This window comes from Varanus komodoensis, unplaced genomic scaffold (genome assembly GCF_004798865.1).
Source record: "Varanus komodoensis strain SLA01 unplaced genomic scaffold, ASM479886v1 scaffold33, whole genome shotgun sequence".
Lineage (NCBI taxonomy): Eukaryota > Metazoa > Chordata > Lepidosauria > Squamata > Varanidae > Varanus > Varanus komodoensis.
In genome coordinates, this window is record NW_025335817.1 from 7,933,064 (window position 1) to 7,949,839 (window position 16,776).

General features: G+C 48.4%; 1 protein-coding gene across 1 annotated transcript; it reads left to right on the plus strand.

Annotated features, from left to right (window-relative positions):
- Positions 1 to 2,483: 2,483 nt before the first annotated feature.
- On the plus strand, positions 2,484 to 14,900 carry HDC (histidine decarboxylase). The gene is made up of 12 exons (XM_044438544.1): positions 2,484 to 2,511; positions 3,987 to 4,159; positions 6,114 to 6,227; positions 7,458 to 7,580; positions 8,175 to 8,309; positions 9,584 to 9,727; positions 10,972 to 11,038; positions 11,389 to 11,551; positions 11,655 to 11,745; positions 12,294 to 12,392; positions 13,323 to 13,424; positions 14,139 to 14,900. Exons 1-12 carry the CDS (start codon positions 2,484 to 2,486, stop codon positions 14,898 to 14,900), a joined length of 2,001 nt encoding a protein of 666 aa, XP_044294479.1.
- Positions 14,901 to 16,776: the final 1,876 nt, after the last annotated feature.

The window sequence follows — 16,776 nt, forward strand, 5'->3', positions numbered from 1 at the left end:
AAGGAGGTCCTGGACTTCCTCTTCTGACAGCCTTTCAGGGACTTGTAGGGTGCTACACTAACTTCTCGGGCTAAACATGCCCAGATTATTTGCCAAGCTTAGCTTCCTGACCCTGGATCATCCTCGTTGCCGTCCTCTGAACCCTTTCTAGCTTTTATATATTTATATTTATATTGCAATTTATATCCTGCCTTTTTCCTACAAAGGGCTCAAGGCAGTTAACATCATCTCTCCTCCTCCATCTTATCCCCACAACAGCCCTGTGAGGTAGGTTGGGCTGAGAGTCTGTGACTGGCCCAAAGCCACCCAGTTGGCTCCATGGCTGAGCGGGGACCAGAACCTGGATCTGCTGAGTCCCACTCCCGTGCTCTTAACCACGACACCACACTGGCTTTTCTGCATCTTTTTAAAATTTTGGTTCCCAGAACTGGACACAGTTCTCCTATACCCTGAGTAGTGCTGAGAATAAGTCAGAAGGATCTTGGAAGCTGAATATGGGTCAGCAATGTGATGTGCCTGCAAAAAGGGAAAGGCTGCATTGATAGAAGTATGCCTTCCAGATTACACGGCATCCTTGTTCCTTTTCCTGTTGCCAGGCTGCTGAGGCAAAATTCAACTGTCGCGGTTTTGTCCATGGAAAGAGCAGGGGCGCCATTTTGTTCTTTGCCTCAGGCAGCAAAAATGCCTTGGGCTGGCCTTGCTAGGTGTTCAGGGAAACTGGAGAAGGGTGGCCACTTGTGAATCACCCGAAAAGGGGATAAAAGGAGGTGCTAACTGGCATGGAAGGCACATATGCTAATCTATTTTATACAGATGTGAATTTAGACACCATTGTTATTGAAATAAAAAGAAATACAGTAGGTGTCATCATGCTCCTCAGAAGGCCAGATCCTGAAGATGGAACTCAAATACTTTGGCCACCAAATGAGAAGGAAGGACTCCCTGGAGAAGAGCCTAATGCTGGGAACAATAGATGGCAAAAGAGGAAGGGGACGGCAGAGGATGAGGTGGCTGGATGGAGTCACTGAGGCAGTGGGTGTGAGCTTAAGTGGACTCCGGGGGATGGTGGGGGACAGGAAGGCCTGGAGGAGTGTTGTCCATGGGATTGTGATGGGTCAGATACAACTTCGCGACTAACAACAAGGTGTCATCATAGTGTGGAAGGGGGTGACTGGATGACCCATGTGCCTGCACAGGCTGCCACTCAAGTGCTGTCGATGGGTGACTTCAAGGCCCTTTGGCTCTTTCTCTGGATGCCTTTTCAAACTGGACCAGGACATGGCAGCGCTTGAAAAAGAGGATAATCCCCTGGCGGACCTTCCAGCAGAGGACCAGCTGCTGCAAAGAGGATGCATGGCCACCCCAGAACTGTGTGGCCTGCCCCGTGCTTCTCAAGGGGCAGGTTTCTTCTGTCCCTGAGAAGCAGGGATGCAATTTCTCCACAATTCTTTGTCCCCAAATTGGCAGCAGTACAAACTGTGAATGTTGCTGCTTGCCATGGCCTGGGCGTGCTTTATAGGAAAGGAATGGAGCACATAAAGAAATATATAGCAGGTTGTTGGTTCTGTCTTATAATTTGAAGTGGATGCTGGGAAAGGAAGGAATATCTGGTTAAGGTAAAGCATATATTTCAGAAATGGAGAAATCAAGAGTCGGGATTTATGATCAGGCCATATTTCTGGGTACAGATCCCTACATTGCAACACATTGGGATATTAAATATGGTTGTACACCCTATTGTTTTGAACGTAATGCTGGGACAATAGAAAGCAATTTAAGCTGAGGGATCCCAGAATGTGCAGTGCAGCTAGGTCGGTTTGTACCCTGGACTCTAACAGGCAGGGAAGGCACCGATCTGGGGTCATGGTTGCATTTACAAATTAAGAAACTGTCCCAGGCACCAGCACAAAATGGCTGTTGTGGGAGGCATGACAAAGCATAACTACTTGGCCCAAAGGTCTGAATACAAAGCAAAGCCCCATCCAATTAAACAACTCCCATGAAGCCAATTTTCAGCATCAACAGGGACCTCATTCACAGCCGTCCTTGCAGCCTGGAAGAAAATATTTTACCAAAGAGGGAAAAAATGGGCAGGGCAGGACAGGACACCTTGGTGGTCTCAGCAGCCAGAGGGTGTCCTTGGCAACTGCTGACCAGACCATTCTTACAGGGGTTTTTTTTTTGGGGGGGGGTGCATGTCTATCAATCCTCCAATTCAGTAGGACCACACAATTCAGTTTGATTTCGCTTCCTGCTTTGAGTGTCCTGCACTTCAAAGGCACGCTGAAAGAGGAACAGGAGTCATTTCCTACTAACTTGCTTACGTAGAATCCCGGTGTGCCTGGCAGATAAAGAGAGTATAAAAGGGCTGTGGGATGGATGGATGGACGGACATCGACTGAGGAAAGGCAGGGTTGTCTGCACTCTTCTTGCAGCCACCTTTGGAAGGAGCTGAGACATCAAGAGACGTCCAGAGAGACATCATGGACCACGAGGAATACAGGCAGAGAGGTGAGTAAATGGACGGGAATGAAGGAGAGTTTAAGGACTGTGCCCTTCATGTTTTCTTCTTCTTTATTCCCTGATGAACCTCTGAGCTCTGAAGGATTTAAAATGATCAGGCAAGTCCGCAAGTAGACAAATCAACCAACAGCTCTTTGCTGGGATGGCTAAATGGAACCTCCACGTTCAGAGGCAGTGTGTCTTTGAATCCTGCCTGTGAACTGCGGACCACGACGAGAAGGCTGTTGGTGTTCATGCTTTCCTTGTGAGCTCCTTAAGGTTTCTTACATGTCTACCCTGCCTTTTGCTCAGAAGGGCACTGTGGCAAGGCAACACTGATGAAGGGCCAGTGAGGAGGGGCGGTGGGTTGGACCCCCCGGTTGGCCTTGTGCCAGGCACAGACTCTCGACCCAGCCTCCTTTGCAGGGTTGTAAGCATGAAATGGAGCCATGCAAGCTGCCGTGTGTTCCTCACAGGAGGAAAAAAGGTGGGATACACATGCAACAACCATCACCCCAATTTATATGCACAACAACCCTGCAGAGTAGATTACAAGGAGAGAGAGTGACTAGAGAAGCACATTTTGGGATGGGGAATCTAAGGTCCTTTGGACAACCATCTGCAGCCCTTGCCAGCATGACCCATGGCCAGGGATGCTGGTCTACAAATATTTCCTACCTCTGTAGTATCTCATGTTGGCCGTGCCTCCAACTGGGGGAGCAGAGAGAAGGAGGACTGGCACAATCCCTGCCCATTGGTCATGCTGTCAGGACCGGACTGAATGGGAATTGTAGTCCAAAATGCCCAGAGGGCTCCAAGGGAGACCGGAGCAGATGAAAGGTGGTCAGCTCCGGAGGAGTGCCATGGGGCATGCAATGTGTCTACTCAGAGCAACCCCCACTGAGATTCGGGGGGTGTGACCTCATGGAAGTGAATAGAAGCTTGCAGCCTGGTGTGCCAGTATTTATGAATCTGAAGTATTTTTATACTGCTCCCTAGCCAAAAAAAAAAAAAAAAAGCTCCCAAACTGGCTTACATCAAATCGATTAAACAGTACCATCTCTGTCGCAGGTTTATAATCTAAAAATGCACGCTGGAGAAGGACGAAGGCATGGGGAGGGAGGAGGAAAACTGCAGCCCTCTGCAGCCGAATCCTACGCATGCTTTCTGAGAAGCATCTGCATGCAACAGACCCCCCTCGAGGGGAGCGTGCACAGGATGGCAACCCCTCTAATGGCATCCTCCTTCGGGAGCAGACCCCGTGCACGCGGCGGGGCTCGCGCACACGGGTTCCCGCAGCAGCCTCGGTCCTTCCTCCCCTGGGGGGCTCACGGGCTGCGGGTGGCTCTGCCCTGGCGCCGGCGCCCGATGCGGCTGCCCAAACCACCCCTTCGGCGCCGCACGTGCATGTGCAGAGCGCCCCGCCTCCCCGCACGGGCAGGCGCCGCCGCCTTGGCGCTGACAGCCCCCCGCTTCCTCCCCAGGGAAAGAGATGGTGGACTACATCTGCCACTACCTGACCCACGTGCGGGAGCGGCGCGTGTCTCCCGACGTGCAGCCCGGTTACATGAGGGGGCTGCTGCCCGACGGGGCTCCTGTGGAGCCGGACAGCTGGGAGAGCATCTTCAAGGACATCGAGCGGATCATCATGCCCGGGGTAAGGACGCGAGCGGCGCGGGGGCCGGGGCTGCTCCGCCAGGGCAGCCCCAGCCAGGAAAGGCGCGCAAGCACCCGCGCAGTGGCCGCGGAAGGGGAACCCTCGCCCCCCCCCCCCGCCCCGATCCCATTCACTGCCAGTCCGATGCCGCACGGGGATGCGCTTCGCAACAGAAAGCGCTCCTTCCTTTTTTACACGCATGCACATGGTTATAGAAGCTCATTGGTGTTGTATTTTTACTTCGAAAATAGCCATCCTTTCCCACAGCATAGCGCTTACTCCCAGTGGTAAATATGTTCAACACCGGGGCATTAAAAGCAAATTCCATGTCTATTCCAGGAGTCATGATGGTCCTGTGATTTAAGAGAGCTTAAAGTACGAAGTGGAACATACTGCAGGGCGCCTGGGAAGTACTGGCTTTCTTTTGAAATGGCACCCGAAGCAAAATGGGGCAATGCAAAGGAATTCCTGTTGCGAATTTCGCAGGTGGCAAAGCCCCCGTGTGGCTTACAGGCCGTGTGTTGCAGATGAACCATTCAGTTTCAAGGGGCTGTTGGAAAGGTGATTCAAAGTCTGTGCGGCACTTTGAACATGGGAAATAAGCTGGTCCAGTGCTCAAGGTGCGGATGATTAACACACACCTGCTAAATGAAAAAAGCCATGCCATCAAAAGGCGGAACAGTAAAGACTTAGTGACAGTTCAGCACTGCATTTACACGCACGCACGCACGCACACAGAGGACAAATAGGTCAGGCAATTTCGGTGTAACCCTTGGTCCCTTCACTAGAACCAGTTATGATTATGATTAGATTACTTATGGCTTCCTCTTTGTGGAAGTGGCATCAGTGTTTTCCACTGAGATAAATTGCACACATATTTATCTACTAGCTGCACGTGATTATACTTCCTTTGCTGTTGTCCCAGAACACAAAGATGCTGTTGCAAGATCCAAGATGTGGGCCTGCAGGCAGGACTGCAGTCGTCCCCTTCTTGGTATGAGAAGCAGGAGGACGGGCTCTTGTGCCTTTTAATACTTGTACACAAGAGGGAAATTTAGCAGGAGTTGCAGAAATGGGGGGCATTTTGGGTCATGATGCCCTGTCCTTGGAAGTCCCCACTGTGGGTTCAACGCTTGGCAAACACTGCTTCCTTATAACTGCAGACTTTTAAATAATTTCTGGATCTGTTGTTCAGCGAAACTATTTTAACTGTTGTTTAGATTGCAATCAAAAGTGTTTGGGAGATGGGTGGTTTTGCTCTGCTTGACCATGTTATTTGCAAAACTCTCCTAGAAACTGGTATTTAAAAGGGCAGGCCTAGAGGTTAACGAATTAAGAAAGAAATCATAATCATTGGAAAAGAAAATAGATAGCGCTTTTCTCATTCGTGTGTGGAGTGACACAGGTGCCTCGGGTGAGATGCGGAGGGATGGCGAACTGTGGCCAGGCGTCGGAGGGCAGGGCCGTGCTTCTGGTGCAATGGGGGGATGCTGTTCCTTCATCAGAATGGCCCATCCAGTTGGCTTCTGGATGTGGAGGGTGCAGGTCACCTTCTTGCCCTTGCCCTTCGCCTCAGGCAGCAAAACGTCTTGGAAGGTTCTTTGACAGCCGGGTAGTGTGCTGGTGGACCTGTGGGAGGCCTGGTTTTGAGTCTCCCTTTGGCCGTGGAAGCTCACCCGGTGCCTCTGGATCAGTCCTTGGCTCTTAGCCCAACCTACCTCTCAAGGCTGTTGTGAGGATAAAATGGAAAGGAAGGGGAGGTGGAAATGAATGCTGCCTTGGAGGTCCTTGGAGCAAGGGGAAAATATGAATAAATTAAAAACATACAGTGTATTTCTGCAACTGAAGTCCTGATCCTCTTGCTCCATTGTGAATCCATTTCTGCTAGACTTTACTCTGTTGCGGTGCAGTCAGTCATGTGTCATCACCTGATTCCTTCCCTCGTTCATCCTAGATGGTCCACTGGCAGAGTCCACATATGCACGCCTACTTCCCAGCACTCACCTCCTGGCCATCCCTGCTGGGAGACATGCTGGCAGATGCCATCAATTGCCTGGGATTCACTTGGGTAAACGATCGCGCTTCTCCTTTCTGCTTCACTTGCCTTATGCACTGCTATCCTAGCTGTCTGTCTCCCTAAATTCAGTGCTTGTTATTCCAAGGAAAGCAAGCCTAGGATCGCAGCCTCAATGTCCTTATGAATTGAATTGTTTTTTCTGATGCTTTGAAGAAAAGAGAGTACTTCCTTAGTAATCTCTATACATTAATTCTGTATATAAACTGACCAACTTCCATCTCACAAAAAGTTGTAACTCTGTGTGTGTGTGTGTGTGTGTTGTGTGTGTGTGTGTGCGTGTGCGTGCACATGGGAGTTACTTCTTTTCCTTGGCAGGATGGCTTCTTTTAGGTTTAAGACTCCAATATTGTTATAATGCAGCTTAGCAAGCGCTAGGTGGTGGTCCGGTGAAGCGTTGCACTGGTGCAAAAAGGTGTCAAATGGCTTTATCCAGATTTGTATGCAGATTTCCCAGATTCCCGTCTTGAGCCAAGACGCAAAAGGGTGAACCAGCGCACTGAAATCTGCATGCGCAACACTTTGCAATTTACAATACAGCTCTCCACTTAGAAAAAGCGCACACAAACATCCATATGCAGCAGAAGAGTGAACATGGGAATGCAAACACCCCTAAAAATTACACACAGAAAAGTATTATAAAATGGGAGGGAGCTTGCAAAAATGCACATATAAACATGTCTGTGTGATGTGTGCATTGGCACACACGATTGTAAAAATCACCCTAACTGATGTGAAATGTGGCTGAAACAAACAGAGGTATAAAAATGAGAAACTGAGCAGAAGCTAAACTGACATACGTGCTCACATGCATTGTAAGAAGTAGCCAAGTTCTTCCACTCCTGCTCAACTTAACATTTTTTCAGCATCCAGAGAATGGGGAGAAGACTGAGCAGCTTGTGGCTGCCTAGCAATTGTGCCCCACCATCTTATTTTCTTTGGACTGGGAGCTGAAGAACTCGCCCCTGAGTGCACCCAGTCGCTGCACGCCTCTGGCAATGTCACAGGAAGTTCTCATTCCAAGGTGTGGCCAAATCCTGCAGCCGACTCACTGCTGCATTGTGGGGAAATTCTGATGCCTGCTGAATCTGGCTAGGACTGAAACTGCACCATCAGGCGCAAACATGCACCTTCCCCCAGAAGCATGCATATTCCCGTATTAATAGAATTTGCTCCACTGCAAAGGCTCTTCCTACCCATCATGCATTTCTTTTACCCTTGCAGGCATCCAGCCCAGCCTGCACAGAACTGGAAATGAACGTGATGGACTGGCTGGCTCAAATGATGGGTCTCCCGGAGATGTTCTTGCACTATCACCCAGACAGCAGGGGTGGAGGCATTTTGCAGGTAAATGGCCAACCCGAAGGGGTCTGTTTGTCTCAATCTGATCTTCCATATACTGGATGCCTAGATGTTCATAGAATCAAATGTACCCCAGGGACTGTCCAGGGCAGCAGTTCAGTTAGGACTCCAGGGCTCAGCAAAGTGAAGAAGCCCAGGCCCAGGGTGAGCCTGTCTCACCTGGGGCTCCAGTCTGGCCTTCCAAGGTTCTCCCAAGCAACCTTCCCAGGCTCCACCCTTTCCCCCAACAACCAACGGTGTTGTAGCTTCCCAGTTTTCAGGCAGGGGCTTGTTGAAAGTTTGTAATCAAACTTCTCCTAAGGCTTGATTACATTTCATAAGAGCTTTAAATTATAATGTGCTGACATTTTGGCCCACGCCTTTTCCTGCGACCCCTCCCACCCAGCATGCACCCCCTCCCACCCCAAAAGCTTCTCCAATATGATGCTCAGCCCTGTGCCTGAAAGAGCTTCAGCATCTGAGTTTAAGATACTCCCTTTAGGGAAACTAGGTAGACACTGCAATACAAAATCTCTTGACTTGTCCTAAGGCAGCTTCTGATGTAGGCATAATCAGGTTCTGCTCCACTTTTTCTTGCAGAGCACGGTTAGTGAGTCAACCTTGATTGCGTTACTGGCAGCAAGGAAGAATAAAATCCTGGAAATGAAAGTTTCCCAGCCAGATATAGATGATTCCACGTTGAACTCGCATCTTATTGCTTATGCCTCAGATCAGGTAATTTGTTGCTCAACCTGATTTTTGATGCCGTGGCTGGATAGGGAACCCTCCGCTTACGTGGCCACCTGTACTGGATGGAAGCTGAAGTCAGCGGCAGTAGAAAGATACATGGGGGCAGCTGTGGAGAGCTGGGTAACGAAGGCCATCTGCACTGGACCAAGGGAGCCAGAGATGGCCTTCTGACAAGGGTGAACAAAGATGAACACTATTCTGGTCCACCCTGCAAGACTGACATAAAGATTGCTAAAATAATGCCCATGATGTATTTTAAGCATGTAGGACACTATAATCGTAGCTTTACTAAAATTATATTGTGCAAGAAGTACTGTGTAACAAAATGGTGCAGCTTGGAGTGCTCCTGTTAGGGTGGCCATCCAGAGTTAGCCATATTTAAAATAGGCTCATTGAAATCTCTCTCTCTCTCTCTCTATATATATATATATATATAGAGAGAGAGAGAGAGAGAGAAGAGGGTGGACAGGTCTCTATTTGAAAGTATTCTCTATTTCAAGCACTGTCCAGTCCAAGTCCAATTTAAAGAACCAGAACAAAGCAGACCAGAGGACTTGATGTTGTGCATCAACAGATAATAGCTGGCCAGTTGACTAAGCAAGGCACACAGATTGCTTGCTTTCCATTTGCCCTATTTTGAGCAGGGGGTGGGGGGACGCACTTGACATCTTGAGTGTGCAGTCTTCATCCTGTTCTGTGATTCCTTGGGGGTTGCTGAGGAAGTCAGATGAGAATACGTTAGATAACAAAGGGAAGAAAACAGGACTTTGGGTAGAGCCTGGCTGGATTTCTCTCCTGCTAGAACACTAGGAGGATGGTGTCTCAGCAGGGAACAAAGGCCAGTTGAATAAGACTTATATTGCGGCCTATCTTGGAGGAGGGACTGGATTGTTAAAGGGCCCTTGCCTGATTTTGTAACCTCAACCTGCTGTAGGGCTGAGGATATGGGGATCTATTTTCTGATCCAGAAAAGCCTTACCAGGGAAAAAATTTTAAAGACGACAAAATAGTAACATAGTGTCTTTTAATTGCCAGTGCTGAGAGCACTCCATCTGGAAACACCCTAAGATTGCAGCCTAATGCAAACTTATCTGGAAATATGTAGACTTTCTTCTGCATTCACACGTAGTTAGTCTGCATGTACTTTTACTCTCCCTTCACTCCCACAAAAAAAATTGTAACAGGATTGACTAGTTTTGAGTCTTCCTGACCTACACCCCAGTAACTGGGTCCTTGGAATCCATTGCTTGTCTTCTCAGGCCCACTCCTCTGTAGAGAAAGCAGGTTTGATCTCCCTCGTGAAGATGAGGTTTCTGCCTGTAGATGAAGATTTTTCCTTAAGAGGTGAAACCCTAAGAAAAGCCATTGAAGAGGACAGAAGCCGGGGCCTGGTGCCGATCTTTGTAAGTCTTGTTCTGTCTCTCCTTGGTTACGATGACCCATATAAGCCAGAACGTACGTCCTTCCACATAGGCCCCCGCACTGAGCTGCCCAAAGATTTCTTTGTCTCAGCAGTGTAATGCAAGGATGGAGAAGTCCTTTGTTGCTACTATTTAGGATCTGTGACAAATTACCAGTAAAACCATATCTCCCCAAACAATGTCCCCACTTCCCAAATATTTCTGCATCTTCACAAGAACAAAACCAGAAGGCACATAACTATGTTTAGCTTAGTTTAAGCCATTGCAGTATGGTTTTGTCTGAAATGAGTGGTTTATGTATCTTGTATGTGAAAGATTGACTTGTGGAAGGTGCCTCTCAGGGATCAGGCATACTGAATAAAACTGCAGATTTACAAATCCTTCCACAGTCAATTTTCTGTACATTCTTACCTATCCTTTACAAAATTCCATCCTAACGACAGATGTGTGCATTTGTATGTGTGTGAGGGATCAACCATAAGTAAGGCCAAAGGCCTGCCACAATATTCAATACAAGGCAAAGCATAGTTGGGAAGAAAGACCACTCACTTTTCATGAGTCAGGGAGTTCCACTGCTTTGATGTAGCAGCCAAGAATGGCTTCTCACATGTTTTCTGCCAAATGGTGAAAAGGCATGTGAACTCATATATGCTTTAAGGATCCTACTCCTAAGTTAGGATAAAAGTTATGTAAAGTTTTTAAAGGTCATGTCCAGTTGCTCATTATCTCAACCCTTGTCTGTTCCCATCTGCTTCTGGACAAAACTTTCTCCTTTTGAGAGCTGACTTAACTCCTTTGATCTAACTCCTTTCACACTTAATTCAGCAGCAGTATCAACCGCAAGGGAAATGAAACTAAAACTGGAGAAGGAGAAATGAATCAGGGCCACTGCAATTTTTCACTTTCAGAATGGAAAGAGTTGTGATATAGCCCTGCTGCTGCTGCCCAGAGCCTGCCCACCCGCTCGGCTTGACTTGCTACGCTGTCTGAGATCAGACAGGATGTACAGGGCTTGTGCAGCCCACAGAGGCTGGAGGATCAGACAGTGGATGCAAGGCAAGCTAGGCTATACACACACAGGGGAGGTCGCCTGCACCATCCATAACGGCAGCGTATTCCGCTCTACCCCGGTCCCATGTCCAGCCATTTTGCTCACTAAGAATTTTTATCTCGGCCCTTTTGAGGTTCAGCTGTACTTTCTTGACAAGTCTTGCCTCCTTGTCTAGGTTTGTGCAACTCTGGGGACAACCGGTGTCTGTGCTTTCGACAACCTTTCAGAGTTGGGTCCTATATGTAAGTCGTTGCACCGCTTCTTAAAAGTCTCTTCCCCAGCCAGCATCAGCGGCAGCAGGTCCATGAACACCCAGTGCGGGGAGTGGGGGGGGGGACATCTGAGAGGATGATAGGTTAGCTAGTGTGTGACCCCGTGACCTGATCCGGCAGGGCTCTTTGTGGGTTCTTATGCTCTGTGCCATCAAGTAGTTTCTCAGTTCAGGTCAGATATTATTACTGGGGTGCCTGAGGGGACCGGGTGTAGATTCTCTCCCATCTCAAAACCGTCCAGCAGAATTTATCTGCGGTGTTTGCGAGGGGGTGGTGTTTGGGGCCTGCACCTTCAATCTGCACTTCTTGTTCCTTTGCAGGTGCAAAGGAAGGCCTCTGGCTTCACGTTGATGCTGCTTATGCTGGGACGGCATTTCTGTGCCCAGAATTCAGGACATTTCTGAAAGGAGTTGAACATGCTGATTCTTTTACTTTCAATCCCTCCAAATGGATGATGGCCCATTTTGATTGCACGGCATTCTGGTGAGTGCAAGGCAGAAGTTCCCCCGGGGCTGGAGTGGGTGGGATTTTAAGTCCCGGGAATTCTTTCTAACTGCCAGTGGTTGTTGTCTCCCCATTTATTTAGGGTCAAGGATAAACAGAAGCTGCAGCAGACTTTCAGTGTCAACCCCATTTACCTCCAGCATCCCAATTCAGGGTCAGCTACAGATTTCATGGTGAGTAAAGGGAAAAATAGGTACTGAAGATGAAACAAGTACGTTGGCCACCTAACGAGAAGGAACAACTTACTGAAGAAGACCCTGGTGCTGGGAATGATTGACGGCAAAAGGAGAAGGGAATGGCAGAGGTTGCTGTGAAAACATGGAGTCACTGGGGCGGTGGGTGTGGCCTTGGGGGGACTCTGGGGGATGGTGGAGGATGGGAAGGCCTGGAGGAGTGTTGTCCACGGGGACATGATGTCCGTGGGGCACGACTTTGCGACTAACAGCAGCAACAAAGGGGAAATGGCTAAATGAGGCCAGTGAAGGAAGATCCTGGTCTGCTTAAATGTTTGCAAAAAACTATTGGCGTATGTTGCATGTTCATCTGTCCGGTCCAGTTGGGGAAAAGGGTGCCCGTTCTCCTTCTGTCCTTTCCTCATGAGTTTGCTGTAGGATGAGATACCAGCTCGCCGTAGCTTTGCAGCATCGTTAACTTCAGAGGCAAGTGGCAACACCCCTCCCTCTTTTGCTTTCACTAAGCCGCCATTGTGTTTTATTTACAGCACTGGCAGATCCCGCTGAGCCGAAGGTTCCGTGCACTGAAGCTCTGGTTTGTCATTCGCTCATTTGGCGTGAAAAAGCTTCAAGAACATGTCAGACACGTAAGTGAATCAGGGCTGCAAATGTGGACGTGACGCCTTGTTCGTTGCCATAGTTCACTAGCACCACTTAGAGCAGTCGTGTAAATAAGGTGTTGACCAATGTCAGGCAAATGTGCGGCTGGGAAACTGCTGGTTCAGGTCGCCACACTGGAAAGGTACAGGATGTTTGTCGGTCCCTCAGAGAGGGGAGAAACTTGCTTCCTGACCTCTACACCACCCAGCTGCCCGTGACCAAGCCCAGGGCTGGTGCCAAGCATCGGCCTGCTTGGCACCTGCTAAAGCTCCACACCCAGCAGCATCCCTCTGGGGAGGAGCTGCTGGGGTTGCCTTCCCTTCACCCCTGCCACCTGCCGGCTTACCTGCCTCTTCCCCAGACCTGGACACCTTGCCCTGGCCTGGGCAATAGCGGAGATGGGAAGGAGAAGCGGTAGGTGCTCCTGCCTACCTGCTCTTCGCCCGTCTAGCGAGTGTCAGCAATGACGAGGAACAGGGTAGGGAGAAAGAGCGGCTGGTGGCCATGAGGAAAAGTGGGCTCATGGAGGGCATCCTGCACAAAGGCCCTCAACCATTAGAGCCAGCCCAGACCGGGCCTGAGGTTTTAGGTGGCAATTTTGGTGCAGCCTTCCTCCTCCTGGTGCCACGGGTTCCACAGTAGAACTCTCAGTATTCCTGAACATTAGCCATGCTAGCTGGAGCTGGAAAGATATGAAATCCAAAACATTTGAGGTTCGAGAACCCTGAACTAATGGGTGCTCCTGACCTTTTCCATCCCTTTAACATCTTATAATGCTAAATATGTACTGCTTTTCAAATGACCAAGGAAGTCTCTTTCCTTTTTGCAGTGAGGTTATATTTTCATTTTCCATGCAATGACATTTGCAATAATCTAGTAGAAATAATTGCTACCTTCCTGTTTTTTGAAAACTACAGGGTACCGAAATGGCTAAATATTTTGAGTCACTAGTCAGAAGCGACCCCCTTTTTGAGATCCCTGCTAAGAGACACCTTGGACTGGTTGTATTTCGTTTGAAGGTAAGGTGCAAGATTTCCTCTGGCATTGTATGGTTAGACCACACAATGAAGTTATGAGTCATGGCCAGAGGAAGGATGCAACAATGCTATAGGCAGGTTTTGCACTGGCAGGAATCACGGCCTGGAACCAACCCTGAGCCTAATTCATACAGAAACCGTGTGGGCAGGTGAGCACACCACAGCGATTGTCCAGTTCCGCTCCACCTGTTGATAGTGGGGATTCTGGCCATCAGAAGGAAGGAAACGGGAAGTCTATTCCAGTATCCCTAGGGGAATGTTCTTGTTTGATGTAGGACCGCTGTATTACGTGAAAATGCGTCCATATTTAGAATGAGTCCAGACTTAGAGTAGACCCACTGAATCACTGAGATTAAGCCCAATGATTTCTGTGGGTCTACTCTATGTGTAGCTAAATCTAATCAAATCCCACTAGTTTAGTAACTTCATGTTCCAAAAGGATGGGATAGTAGACATATTTCTATTTACTTACTCTGTCCCGGGCATTACTGTATAAGCCCTGTTCCTCTTTTATATTAGAAAATCATGACTTACTTTGTAGAACTATTCTTACAGGGATGGCACATTTTTTGGGCCCATCAAAATATAGTATGAGAATCGGATTACCATCAGTACAAGTACGAGTGAGGCCTGCTTCTTTGAAAAGTGAAGATTAATGTTTGTTGTTCTCATCAAGCATCCATGTTTTCAAAACAGGGCCCCAACTGGATGACAGAAAAGGTCTTAAAAGATCTGAACAAGTCAGGAAAGCTCTTTGTTATTCCAGCAACGATTCAGGAGAAGTTTATCATCCGCTTCACAGTGACATCTCAGTTTACAACCCGGGAGGACATCCAGCGGGACTGGACCCTCATCCAGCAGGCCTCAGTGGAGGCCTTCAACCTGCATTTTGCACCACCAAAACCATTCGCCATCTCAGAGCAAGGGGCTGAAGTCCCTAACATGAGAACTAGCCCAAGCCTTGAGTCAAATGGAGTTTTTTCCAGTTTTTTCTCAGAGAAAAGGGACTGCAAAATGTCTCCAAGCAAAATAACAGTGCAGCCTCGAAGACGATCACTCAATTACCCTTTGTGGTCTTCTAGTGAGTGTGCGCCAGTGCCTGAAGATCCTTGCTTGGATGACTGTTTTGCAGAAGGCAACCCAAATGCAGCTAGCTACAGGTTGCCCTCAGTGCTAAGCATATCTGTTCAAAGCAAGAGAAAGACAGTCCGATCTCTCAGTGTGCCAACAGCTGACCTGTGGGAGTCAAGCCATCCAAAGGCAGGCCTAGATGGTTCTGGGAAGCATGGACCTTGCACCAAAGAGAACTTCTTTTCCAAGTTGCCCAAAGAAATATTGATGCTGAAGAAAAATGACCTCAAGAAGCATCTGAAATTTTACAGCATCCCAAGTTTTCCTGAATGCAACATTCAGTGTGGCCTTCAGCTGCCCTGCTGTCCATTACAAGCCATTGTCTAGGGCATCCATTGCACAAGCCTGGCCTGATACCTTCCAGATGTATTGGGCTCAGCTGAGCACATCTGGATGCACCGGCTGGGAGATGTTGGGATTGGGGTCCAACACATCTGAAAACTACCAGGTTGGGAAAGATTTCTTCAACAGGCTTCCTCAAGAAGTGGGAACCAAAGCCTGCTTATTCTTATGCAGTCAAGTAAACAATGGCCCTACTGAATATCTAAAGTAGTAAGTATATTAGTTTCAGAAGACCCTGCTATTTTTTTAATGCCTGCAAATTTAATAAGTTTAAAAGGTAAATAAACTATTTAATATCGGAGTCTGGAGTGTCGCCTTTTGTTTATTATTCATAGCAAATGTGTATGACAGACTGCTAAGCCATCATATGTTAACTAGGGGTCAGCATGTAGGTAGGGGTGGCCTTAATGAACTTGTATAAATCCAGCATGGGCTCCCTCACTTCAAGGTGAGAAACTGGAACACGGTGGGCTGATTGCACCTACAACCAAAAGAGTAAGCCAGTTGTACTTTGGCTTTTGGAAAGGAATGGCAGTACAGTTTATCCGAACCACAGGGTCAAATTCCAAAGTTGCCTCTCCAATATAATCTTACATCATGCATGGCACACTCCTCCTCCTTGGGGGTGTCCTCCTTTCCTTCTCCATATGTCCTATTGCCCCCTTAAGAATCTGCAGGAGTGTTACTGTGTGGTAGGATACATAGTGCTCTGCAGTGCAGGGTCTTTTCTATCACACATTAACACTCCTGCTAATTCGTAAGCGCTGTGTACTCCCTGACCCGACCAGCTCGTTTGTCATTCCTGCCAGAGCTCCTTTGCCCCAGCAGCTGCATCACAAGAAGAAATCCATCTTTTAAATCTTCCTTGGCATGGAGAGGTAGTAAGGAAGCCGCCTCCAATCTGGTGCCCTCCAGATGCTCTGAACTTCAACTCCCATCTGATCTGGTCAGTATAGCCAATTGTGGGGAATCCTGGGAGCTGTAGTCATAAGAAAATAAAAACAAAGAAAAGCCCTGCTGGATCAGACCCGAAGGTCCATCTAGTCCAGCACTCCATACGCACAGTGGCCAGCAAGCTGCCCACAGGATCCCTCAAGCGGGAAGGGTGCAAGACCTCCCCCTGCCCAAGCTCCTCAGCAACTGGTGTATGCAGGCATGTGGCCTATGGCAAAGGAGGTAGCCCCTGGCCAGCAAGGCTAGTAGCCGCTGGCAGCCTCCTCCATCATGACTCTTTCCAGTCCTAATTAAGGTCAACAGATTGGCAACCATCACCACTTCCCATGGCAGTGAATTCCATAGCTTAACTATACACTGTGAGAAGATGTACTTCCCTTTATCTGTCCCAAAACTCCCATCAATCAACTTCATGGGGTGCCCTTGGGTTCTAGTGTGATGGGAAAGGAAGAAAAATGTCTCCGTCTCCACTTTCTCCATACCATGCATTATTTTAAGCACCTCTATCATCTCTCCCCGACTCGCCTTTTCTCTGAGCTGAACAGTCCCAGTTGTTGTAACTGGTCCTCATGGGGAGCTGCTCCAGACCCCTGCTCATTTTTGTTGCCCTTCTCTGCACTTTTCCTGACTCAAAAATGTCCTTTTTCAGTAAAGCAACTAGAACTAGAACGTTCCATGTGCAGTTGAACCAAAGATGGGTATAAGGGAAGTAAGATTTTGGCAGTTCTATTTTCGATTCCATTCCTAGTCATGCCTAGGATGGAGTTCGCCTTCTTCACAGTCGTTGCACACCGGGGTGACATGTTCATGGAGCTGCCCACCCCCCCCCACCCCCAGATCCCTTCCTTGCTCAGTCACTGCTAGCTTGGATCGCACCAGCATCTGCTTGAAGATGGGAAGGTTTTTT

Coding starts and splice junctions, on each gene's coding strand:
- HDC (XM_044438544.1), top strand. CDS start 2,484: ATGGACCACGAGGAATACAGGCAGAGAG. Junction 4,160..6,113: donor AGCGGATCATCATGCCCGGG/GTAAGGACGCGA, acceptor CGTTCATCCTAG/ATGGTCCACTGGCAGAGTCC. Junction 7,581..8,174: donor GGGGTGGAGGCATTTTGCAG/GTAAATGGCCAA, acceptor TTTTTCTTGCAG/AGCACGGTTAGTGAGTCAAC.